At 33.3% G+C, this 12,193-nt stretch overlaps 1 protein-coding gene across 3 annotated transcripts in view; it reads left to right on the top strand.

Moving 5' to 3' along the window:
- Positions 1–12,193, top strand: part of RCHY1 (ring finger and CHY zinc finger domain containing 1) — a 15,655-nt gene extending 3,462 nt beyond the window's left edge. Inside the window, exons 2-9 of one of the 3 annotated variants that reach the window (XM_010969327.3) lie at positions 1,612–1,731; positions 1,967–2,082; positions 6,306–6,384; positions 7,943–7,987; positions 8,094–8,152; positions 8,242–8,268; positions 9,354–9,474; positions 11,521–12,193. In XM_010969327.3, the coding sequence (XP_010967629.1) occupies positions 1,612–1,731; positions 1,967–2,082; positions 6,306–6,384; positions 7,943–7,987; positions 8,094–8,152; positions 8,242–8,268; positions 9,354–9,474; positions 11,521–11,649 (696 nt within the window). In that variant the 3' untranslated portion in view covers positions 11,650–12,193. Of the gene's footprint in view, positions 1–1,611; positions 1,732–1,966; positions 2,083–6,305; positions 6,385–7,942; positions 7,988–8,093; positions 8,153–8,241; positions 8,269–9,353; positions 9,475–11,520 lie in introns of those variants that run through there. The other 2 variants (XM_074345342.1, XM_074345336.1) reach the window with 2 other exon arrangements.

Here is a 12,193-nt window from a genome sequence, read left to right as displayed (position 1 = left end):
GTATCAGAGAATAATATCCATAATTCTCTGAAAAAGCTGTTAAAATACACCTCCCTTTTCCAACTGCATATTTGTGTAAGGCCAAAGTTTCTTTATATACTTAACCAAAACTGATTGAATACAGAAACAGATATGAGAATCTACCTATTTTGTGGGAAAATGTAGCCATTTTTCATTCAAATATGTTACTTATGTTAACATGTAATTGGTTGCTATTTTAGAAAGAAGTAAGTATTTAAAAAATCTAAAAAATAAAAAATTTAAAAAAGTATTTAAAAAATAAAAGTTTTAATTTATAATATGGTAAGTATCAATAGATATAATTCACATAAACAAAACCTCTTTGGGATCCTTACTAATTTTTAAGAGTGTAAATGGGTCCTGAAGCCAAAACATTTGAGAACCACTGTGGTATGCCTGAGAGTACGTGGCTGAGGAGCCTTGGAGGACAAGGCCATTGGAAGTGAGAAAGGGACGGAGAGCTCAGGGTGTTGGAGGGATTACCATTGAATGTGCAGGTCACTAAGATTTAGGACAAAAGTAGAATTGGAAAGAAAGGGAGCCAGTTGAGTGTTAAATAAGGAAGGAACTGTGTTACAGGAAGTCACAGCATAGGAAGTCTTCAGAAATAAGGGGATTTGAAAGGTCACAGTGTACTAGAAAGTGTTAGGTTAGCTTACTGGCCTGGAAACTTCTTGATGTACTAGTTAGGGTAAGGCTAAGTTGCTGTAACAAAAAGTCTCAATAGTAAGTGAACTAAAGGATAGAGTTTATTTATTCTTACCTAACAATTCAAGGTAAGTCATCCAGTTTGGAAATGAGGCTTTGTTCCATAGGATCACTCCAGGGACAGGTCTTTTCCCATTGCGTTATTTTGCCATGTTTTAGGGCATATAGTCATCAGCTGAGTTGCTGCCATATCCAGGTTTCAGCTGTTGGAAAGGGAGAAGGGAGCAGGGAGGAGGCATGCCCAGTTGCTTAATATTCAGGCCTAGGAGTGGCACTGAATGTTTCTGCTCATATTCTGTTGGTAAGAACTTAGTCACTTGGCTACAGCTAACATTAAGGAAACTGTAGTACAGCTGGGTAATCCTGTGCCCAGGAAGGAGGAGAGAGCAGATTTTGTTGAACAGCTGTTAGTCTTTGCCACTCTTGAAAACAAGGACTATCTTTATTGCGTCCTTTAAAGTATCAGGGACATAGTTGATGGTTAATAAACATCAGTGAACTAAAATATAATCTTTATAATATTTAATGCTTAGGGGTTGAAATAGGTAAATGAATTTATCTGAAAATGTCTGAATAGAAGTTGTCTGCCTGCCATTTAGGTTGAAAATGAATTTAGGGTGTTGTGAGATTAGTTTTTCAGTCTGTACTGCCATCCTTCACAATTCTTCTGTCTTTGAGGACAAGGTTGTGTTCAACTTGATACAGATGTATAGGTGTTGAAGGGAAAACAGTGAAATGTTATGTTTAGGATCAGTTTACCAAATGAGTTACTGGTTGTAATCTTTGACCTTGTTCCAGGAGGAGGAGGAAAGACATTTCTTTTTACATTACAAACTTGTCTTCTCTTGCTTCTTATAACTCTTTTTCTCTCCTGGGGTTTAGGCACCTTGTTGTGACAAGCTGTATACTTGCCGGTTGTGTCATGATAAACATGAAGATCATCAGCTAGATCGCTTTAAAGTAAAGGAAGTGCAGTGCATAAACTGTGAAAAAATTCAACATGTAAGATTTTATCACATATTTCTATTATCTTTTAAAAAATTTTTTACTAAGGTGGTTTAAGAAATTTAAAAGTATTGTAAATAAGACTTCTTTAACTCTTAAAGTAGCAATATCTTGGATTTAAATGTTTTCAAAGTTATAAAGATAAAACATGTTAACAAAAATTCTGGATATTCAAATAGTAATTCAAAATGTTTTGATACATTTATTCTAATTTTTTAGTTTTTTTTTTTAGGCACAACAGACTTGTGAAGAATGTAGCACATTGTTTGGAGAATATTATTGCAGTATATGCCATCTATTTGACAAGGACAAGAAACAGTATCATTGTGAAAACTGTGGAATTTGTAGGTACTGTATGTAAAATGTCCTTTCCTAATTACTTGTAATATATCTGAGCAATACAGTTTTTAAAATCAAACTTAATTGGAATATAATTGCATCTTATAAAGTGCATTCATTTTAAGTGTCCAGTTCTGTAACTTTTGACAAATACATATCCTGTGTTATTACCAACACAAGATTAAAAAATTTCCATTATTCTAAAAAGTTTTTTTATGCCTCTTTTGCAATAATCATTTAACTAGCCCATCAACAATTTAAAATGTATTTAAAATTTTAACTTTGGGGTAGAAAGTATGCTTTTATATGAAGTGTTTTGTCGGCAACTAAGGTAGAAAGTTAGGGCAGATTTTTCCTTTTTATAAATTACTTCTTGAAAAAATATCAGAAATTTTGATAAAGTCAATTCAGGCTTAAAAATTGGAAAATACAGAAAAGTAGAAAGAATAGAAAATGAACCAACCTGCAGTCCAACCGCTCACTGACAAGCTGCTACTGGCATGTTGGTATATTGGAACTTTTTTCTTTCTAAAAATCCTGAAGTGTTAGATATATACAAAAGCGTATATGTAACATATGTGTGTTTTAAAGTATGCTAGTACAACAGGCCACTCATTTTAGGAAATGGAGTGTTGCTGTTGGAGCTCTAAGTGTTCTATGTCAGTCCTTTCTCCTTGTTCCCATTGGAGAATTTTAAATCACTTTCTTTCAGTTTGCAAGGAAGAATAAAAAAACATACCAAAAGATGTAGAAATCATAAGCAAACAACTGTTTCTAGTTTTTATCTAGAAGTTTAATTTGGGTCTTTTTTATATCTTTCATGTCTATACTATTTGAGGTTATGGAATACGGTTATAATAATTGGTTTAATGTCCTTCTCTGCTAATTCTAACATCTGTGTCATTTCTGAATTAATTTTGATTGATTGACTATTCTTTTCTTTTTGGGTTAGGTTTTCCTGCCTCTTTGCATGCCTGGTCATTGTCGATTGGACACCAAGCATTGTGATTTTTACCATGTTGGGTGCTGAATATTTTTATATTCCTATAAGTTTTTTTGAGCTTTATTTTGTGATGCAGTTAAGTTACTTGGAAACAGTTTGGAACTTTTGGGACTTGCTCTTATAATTTGTTAGATGGATCTGGAGGTGTGCTTGTTCTAGGAGTAATCATTCCTCACTACTGAGGCAGTACCTTCCAAGTACTCTACCTGATACTCCATGAATTCTAAGGTTTTCCAGTCTGACTTATGGAAATAAGCACTGATCCTGGCCATGTGTGAAAGGCGAGCACTGTGCCTTTAGTTCCCTTGAATGATTCTTTCCCTGGCCTTGGGTGGTTTCGCACATGCATGCACTGATGTGTATCCTGCTAAACTTGAGAGGTTCCTCCGTGCAGCTCTGCCCTCTCTCGTACTCTGTCCTGTGAACTCCAGCTGCTTTGGTTTCCTTGGACTCTCAGTTCATCTTCTCAATCAGGAAGTCTTCCTGGCTCTGCCTCACCTCCTCCAGCTTGTCCTACTACCTGAAAATGCTCTAGGCAATAAGCTGGGGCGGTTGTAGGGTTCACTTAATTTGTTTCCTGTATCTCACAGATCCTTGTCTTTCATTGCCTGATGTTCAGTGAAACTTGTTTCGTAGATCTTGTTTGGGTTTTGTGGTTGTTTTAGGGAGGAGGGTAGATCCAGTCTCTGTCTGTTATTCTATCTTGGGCAGTAGTGAAAAGCTTCCCTGCAGGGTTTTACCTGTGGAACTTGATAGGCTGATTGTAAATTTCATCTGGAAGAGAAAATTCACAGCTAAGCAGATTTTGAAAAGGAAGAAAAAGGAGGGGATTGCCTTTGCACGTTTCAAAACATGGTAAAGTTACAGTAATTTGAACGGTGTGTTCTTTGTGAAAGAATAGACATTGATAAAGGGAAAAACACTTTGTGTATATACATTCACATATTTATAAATATGAATTTATAACAAGTGATATTTCAAATCAGGGGAAAGGACATTAAGGTAATTAATTACCCATTTGGGAAACAAAAATTGATTGCTAAAACTGTGCATTCATTAGAATACGTTTTTAGTGTGTTGCAACAGAAACCCAAATTAACAAGTGGCTCAAGAAAGACAGAAGTTTATATTTCTCATGGAAAAATCTGAACCATGTAGTTATTTTTTTTGCCTGGCCGTCCATAAGATATTTTCTTGTCTGCATGGTTTAAAAGACCTCATATTCTGGTCAGTGGAAAGGGGAAAATAGGTGAAAGAAAGTTATACTCTTTTCTCCTGAGGGCACAGAATAGAATTTTCATTTGTATCTTCTGTTCACAACCTCCAGAGAAGTTAGAAAATAGTCTTTATTCAGGCAGCCCTGTGCCTAGCTAAATGTTCTGTTGTTGTCCAAGAAGGGGATAAAATAAATTTGGGGACAACTAGCAATCTCATGTTTACTGTACATACTACATTTCAAATGGATGGAAACAAAATATAAAAATTAAAAGTCATAGTATTAGAAGTGTATATGTTTATGACCTATAGGTTTCAAAAGTTTTTCTAAAACAAGAGGCAGGAGCATAAGCCATAAAGGAGAGTATCATTGGCTTTTTATTACACAGGCATTAAAATGGCTGTATGACAAAACATACCAAAAAAAAAAAAAGATGATATACCAGAAAAGTAATTGTAGCATATGCAAATGAAAAAAATTAATACCCAAGATATGTAAAGAGTTCCTTTAAATTAGGTTCCTCAAAAAACTAAAAATATAACGACCACATGCTCTTCTGTTCCTGGGTAACATATCTGAAAAAAATGAAAACACTAATTCAACAAAGGCACCCCAATGTTCATAAACAGCATTATTTACAGTAGCCAAGATATGGAAGCAACCCAAGTGTACACCAACAGATGAATGGTTAAAGAAGATGTATTATTGTGTATATACATACACATATACACAGAGACACAAAATGGAATGTTACTCAGCTATAGAAAACAGTGAAATTCTGCCATTTACAATGCCATGGATGGACCTACAGAATATGCTTAGGAAAAGTCAGAGAAAGACAAATGATGTATGTTATCGCTTACATGTGGAATCTAAAAAATAAAAGAAACGAATGTATATAACAAAACAAAAACCAACTCACAGATACAGAAAACAAATTAGTGGATACCAAGTGGTGAGAAAGATGGGAGGGAGAGATAAGATACAGGGGTAGGTGATTAAGAGATACAGACTCCTATGCATAAAATAGATAAGCAGCAAGAATATATGGTACCGCACAGGAAAACATAACCATTACTTTGTAATAACTCTAAATAGAGTATAATTTATAAAAATATTTGATCACTATGCTCTACACTTGAAACTAATATGATATTGTAAATCAGTTACATACTTCAATTAAAAAATAAAAAGAGCTCCTTTAAATTGATTAAAAGACAAATACCCTAGTAGAAAAATGAACCGGGTACATGAATAGAAAATCCACAAGAGAAATCCAGATAGTTCATAAACATTAAAATGTGCTCTGTCTCATTTGAAAAATACAAATTAAAATGACATTTTTTAGTGGTCTGTCATATAGGTAACCAGTGTTGGCTAGGAGTGGGGAGCATGGGTGCTGTCACGCACTGTTGTGGAAGTATAAGTTAGTATATCTTTGGAGGTCGGTTTGGCAGTATAAGAACTGATGATGCAGTGCCCTCTGACTCCATAGTTTCACTTTTAGGAAACTTATAAAAATCATCAACATATAGGTTAAGTGATGTGTGTATACGGATATTTATTATATATTGTATTAACTAAAGATAGTAAAGTATATAATAAAGGAATACTAAAAAATTATGACATATCCATACCATGTAGTACAATGTAACTATAAAGAAGAATGAGGTCATATGTAGTCATTCATAGAATACTCTTCAGGAAAGATTGTGAAGTGGAAAAAATGTTTCAGAACAGGATGTGTAGAAAGAATCCATTTATGTAAAAAATAAAACCCTAAGTGTGTATGTATGTATATATATGTGCAATTTTGTAGTAAAAACATGGAAGAGTAGATACCATTCTGTTTATAGTGCTTACATTTGGGGAGTGATGTTGGGAAGGTAGGGGTGTACCTCATATTCCTCAGTGTGGTTTGAACTTTCTTTACAGTGAAACTGAACCTTTGTAATGAACAAATCACTGTAGTAAAAAACGAATCTAATCTTTAGTTTTTCATGTATTTTTTAGGATTGGTCCAAAGGAAGATTTTTTCCACTGTTCGAAATGTAACTTATGCCTCGCTATGAATCTCCGAGGAAAGCACAAGGTATATAATTCAGTTTGTGAGATTTGAAAAGTATTACAATGTTTTTGAAAACAGCTTAAATCCTAATTTGTTTAAAAGCATGCTAATTATCAGATATTACCAAGCTCAACTGTATTGCTTTTTATTTTTAAGCATTATTAAGAAGTAGATGTTCTAAAGTATACACCTCAGAATTTCTGGTCTACAGTTCCTTTTCTTTATAGGTGTAAGAATGCTTATATCAATTATTAGTAAATGTAGACAACTTCTAAATTAGCTTATGGTACTGGTTTTAAGAATAGCTTTCAAAATGTCTAGTACAGGAGAAATACAGAGCAGTGTAACCTTTTGTTAGCACAGCATTCCAAGAAAATTCAGTATTTCTTTCATAATTAGACAGAAATACTTTTAATTTGGATGTGGCTGTTGTATCATGATCCCAGGCCCTTTAAAAATTATTTTTCATTATTTAGGAAAAAATCTAATAAACTGTCATTTATATTACTGATTCTATCCAGTAATTTACAGAATGGAGAGACTAATGAGGGTTTTTAAAAAATAGATACTAGATAATAATGTGCCTAAAATCCTAAAGTGGTGAGAGAAATTGAGTTGAGTAATGAACATATGGGATATGGTGACAAGGTATGAAGGAGAAAGAACGAGGCTGAATAAAGATGACTCCCAAGGTTTTTAGCACTGGCTTAAAGTACTTGATTAATAGATTGAAATTTGTAGAAGATACAAGATTGAGTTGGGTTTTACAGACTTGAGTTTGGGGTGATAGCAAGATATGCCATGCTGTCTTTAGGAAACTATATTTACTTTCTCTTGTGGTGTTTTTATTTGATTTCTCAGTTGTTTTTTACTGTCTATGTTAGTAAATGGTCCTACATCTACTTAAGTGCTTAAAAAAACCTGGGCATCGTCCATAGTTTGGTGCTTTCTTTTATCTCCCCACACCTAATCAGACACTGTCTTGTGAAGTTAAGAATGCAGGCCATGGGTGCAGACTGTTGGTGCTCAAATTATATTTTTACCTCTTGCTAGTGTGTAATTTTGGGAGTTATTTAGCTTCTCTGGGCCTCAAATACCTCACCTGTAAAATGGGGTAATAATTGTACCTGTTTCATTTAGAGTTGTGGGAATTAATGAGCTAATGCTGGTATTAAACTTGATATATGGCATGTAGTAAAAACTCTGTAATATGAACTGTTACTATTAATAGCATTATTAAGCAGTTTAGCTTTAGAGTAAAAGACATATAAAATAAAAGGGTTCCAAACATTGTTATCTCTGAATGTTTGGTAAATCTTGGCTCAACTAAATTTCCTTATCTGTAAAATAAAGATAATTTGAATAAGGTGTAATAAGCAATTTCATTGTTTCAGGTAATGTGCAAAGCCTGAAATAGTTGTGAGTTTATCAGTCAGTTCTTGTCTGATGTATAAGAAACATGCATTAATGTTAATAATTACTATCTTTAGTAAGTTGATACTGTTTCCATTGTTAGTTTTTATTAGTTATATCATTTCCATCTAGTTAAGCTTGTGGTAATTTTAGTTTCCGTTTTGAACAGTGTATTGAAAATGTTTCCCGGCAGGATTGTCCAATATGTTTGGAGGTAAGCTTAAAGTATTTTTTGCTTTGGAAATATCCTCTCTTGAATTTGAAATACTGGGTATTTATATTGTCTTCATGTAAGCACTAATGTTTGTTTACTTTTACAGGACATTCACACATCCCGTATTGTTGCTCATGTCTTGCCATGTGGACATCTTCTACATAGGTAAAGTAACCTGTATTTTTCCTCAAAAATGTTTGAAAATAGTGGAGATACTTTTTGCTTTACTAAAATAATATTATGTTTACTTTCAGAACGTGTTATGAAGAAATGTTGAAAGAGTGAGTATGTGATGGGGTTTAAAAAAATTGTAATTGTAAGATGTCCGTTTTCTTTTTTATTTTTCTTGAGAGGAGGAAGAAATAGGCAAACCTTGCAGTTACTTATACCATATTGGATATGGCACATATATTTCTCAAGATAGGTAGGGTAGATGAGTGGTGTTAAATTGGAGAAAGCTTGTTGGGGGGTGTGGGACTGCACCATTGTTCCCATGTTTCTATTATGCCTTGTCTCATCCCACAACTTGAGACAGATTCCTCTTATTTTCTGGCTGTGCTTACTGGGGAGTTCAGTCTTTGCCAGTGGCAGTCATAGTGTTGTAAAAAGTAAAGATGCTGAGGCATGTTGTGCAAAATTCTGAGTTATGTTGGCCAAATATAATGATGTGCAAAAAAATCTGATAACAAGATTTAGTTAATGCTGACTTTATCGTGGGGAAGGGATGGTAAAATGAGATGCAAATAGGAAAGAGGAGACTGTGTAAATGTGTTTTGCTCCTGCAAATTAATGAGCAGAAATTTTAATTTTATTTAAGAGCCTGATAAAAGGAAACTTTTTCTGAAGTTTTAGAAAGGAAGTAATATAGGGGGTGGGTATAGCTGAGTGGTAGAGCACGTGCTTAGCATGCATGAGATTCTGGGTTCAATCTCCGGTACCTCTAATTAAAAAAAAACAAAGGAGCAAAAAATCTAGAAAGGAAATAATATGATCTGAATTAAGTTTTAAGGAATGCAGTCTCTTCTTTGACTGAATATATTAAGAAATTAAGGTTGTTTAGCTAAAAAGCAGTTTAATTGGTTTTTAAAATATATTGAGTGTATTCTACAAAGAGCATAGAATAATTTCTCTCTATTTTAGAGAACTGAGGGAAAAAAGGTAGATTTTAAAAAGTACCCTATGATCAGGATTTAATAGAAAACTTTTATAGTATAAAGTTCCCAGGTTTGTAATGGATTATCTTAAAATATAGAATAATGCCCTGTCTTGGATGGTTTGTGTACCAGTTAGCATGTGTCTTCTTGTTTGCCTGAGTTGATATACTCTCCATTTAATGTTTGGAAAATAACTCTTCTGTCTTTTCTAGAGGCTACAGGTGTCCATTATGTATGCACTCTGCTTTAGATATGACTAGGTACTGGAGGCAGCTGGATGATGAGGTAGCACAGACTCCTATGCCATCAGAGTATCAGAACATGACTGTGGATGTGAGTAGAATCAGTGCTTAAAACTATTCAGGTTCCTTGTTGCTGTTCATGTTTATTTTTGCCCCTTTGCTCAAGTCTGTCTGAAAAATACTGTTTTGGCATAGATGCCAATGTGGTGATTACTGGAAGGACAAAATAATCTTTAAATTTTAGTTAACTGTGAACTTAAAAGACGAAAAAGAAAAATCAAAGAATACCTTTGTGGCAATTCTTCCCAACACTAGATGGCAGGCAAAACTTTATTCTAAATTATTTACACATTACTTAGCAGAGTCAGTAATGTAACTGAGTAGAGGTGGATTACTGATCTGATATTTTATTTTAATTATGTTTTAATTTTAATTATTTAAAATTTTATTTCAGGCAAACATGTTTGTGGATTTTGTTTTTGAAGGTTAATTTTGGTTTTTAATGTTTATTGTCCTTTTTATTCTAAGACTTTTAAAACCTGGTCTTAGTCTGCAACCTAACATAGAAGTATTTCTTTGTCATTTGCCTTATGGAGAATGATCATCTTTTCTCCATTAACTGAAATGTGCTGTTGTTTAGTCTCAGCCTAGTGATTGAATTATAGATTAGAATTGAAAAGTAGATAGCTGTCTGGTGCTTTAATAATTTTTGGACATATGAATTTTCAAAACACCTTTAGTTGAAACACTTTTACACAAAAGGGTAAAAACCACTTAACAAAGCCAAATAAAAATTATTTTTTGTTTCATTCACACTGGAGCATTTCGTAAGTCATGTGGATAATTGAATTGTTGGTAGAGTCAATGAAAGATGGCTTTTGTAGTACTAACTGATAATCATGTGATGTTTTACTGGAGGCTGTAGAGTGCCAAGTCCTCTTTAGATCATTTTTTAAAAGACAGCTTTTATTGAGATATAATTCACATACCATATGACTCATCCATTTAAAATGTACAATTCAGTGCTTTTTAGTATACTGGAGTTTTGCAACATAACCACCATTAATTTTAGAATATTTTTTCACCCCAGAAGGAAACCCTGTACCCATTAGCAACCATTCCTCAATCCCCTAGTTCTAGGCAATGACCAGTCTACTTTCTGCATTTAGATCATATTCTTAAAAGAATTATTTTCCAAATTATAATTTATAGCAAATTTGGACATTTTCTACTTATTACGGTGTGACTATTCTAAAGCTAGTACTTTTCTTACATAGTAATGTATTGATCTATTTTAGGTTTTTTTTTTTTTTATTCTAATACAGTCAATTACAATGTGTCTTTCTCTGGTGTACAGCACAATATCCCAGTTATGCATATACATACATATATTCATTTTTCCATTAAAGGTTATTACAAGATATTGAAGATAGTTCCCTGTGCTATACAAAAGTAACTTTGAAAAAAAAAATCTATTTTTCTATATGATGACTAACATTGGTAAATCTCAAACTTCTGAATTTACCCCTCCCACCCACTTTTCCTGGTAACCTATAAATACGTTCAGGTTAATACCTTTTTTATTTTTGGGGATCTCAGTACTAGAAGAGATTAATTCCTACATGGCATCTTGTTATTTTAGGGATGAGCTGAAAGCTTGTCTGTTCAACTTTAGAAAATACTCTTTTGGACTGTAATTCATTCTTGAGGCATGGAAGATTAGGAATTTAGTATATTAAAGAGTGAGCAAAAATACTATATGTAAAAATTTGTTTTATTAATTAAGATAATTTTCTCAGTGTCAATGAAAAATAATGAAATCATATGTAATTTGTATAGGTGTTGATCTGATTATGCCTATGTTAATTTTTGTGCTGGTACTATTTATAATATTTGGGAACTATTTTAAAATAAGACTTCTTGGCTCAAATTTACGTTTTCATTTTCTAAATTCAAAGCTGCCTTAATAGCCTCTTAGAGTTTTCAGTGAACGAATAAAAGATATTATTTATGGAAATATTTAGACTTTTAAATGTGTGTTTTCACATCTTCAGTGTGATTTTTAAGAAATTATTTTGAGCAGACAGTGCCACTTTATAAGGTTTAATACACTTAATTTGAATTCATCTCTTTTCAGATTCTTTGCAATGATTGCAATGGAAGATCTACAGTCCAGTTCCATATATTAGGCATGAAATGTAATATTTGTGAATCCTACAATACTGCTCAGGCTGGAGGATACAGAATTTCACTAGATCAGCAATGACCAGCCTACACTACACTGGAAAACTCAGCATTTTCTGATACAGAAAAAGGCTATCTTTAGTATCCTGTTGTCATAATGTGTCAGAATCTATGCATTAGTGTTGATGTGTTTTGTACTAGTGTCACAGCATAAACTCATATTACAAGACTTAAGGATTCAGGGTCTCTTTATAGGATTATCATAGCTCTATATTAATTGAAAGCCTCTGTGCTTGTGTTTTGATTGGGAATTCCTTTGGTGTCGGTTGTTTGGAAGTCAGTGATGTTTGCCACTGAAATTCACATCCATAGACATATATTATACTTCCATGGAACTTTAAGTGACACTATGCACACAGAATTCGTTTCTAGTTCTTGATAGAACTGTACTTAATTCTCAGTATTATTCTTGACTTCTTAAGGGCTGTGCTGTAATGAGAATATGTTCTACCTTACTGTTAAAATCTAATTACATATACTTTAGAATTTTCTAAGGCAGTCCTTTGGAACCTGTAAATGTGAATTCTGATGTTAATAACTGCTAATAAAATTATATTGAAACAGTG

Source organism: Camelus bactrianus, chromosome 2 (genome assembly GCF_048773025.1).
Source record: "Camelus bactrianus isolate YW-2024 breed Bactrian camel chromosome 2, ASM4877302v1, whole genome shotgun sequence".
Taxonomy (NCBI): domain Eukaryota; kingdom Metazoa; phylum Chordata; class Mammalia; order Artiodactyla; family Camelidae; genus Camelus; species Camelus bactrianus.
Note: the sequence above shows the minus strand (reverse complement) of the source record. Positions and strands in the feature narration are given on the sequence as shown.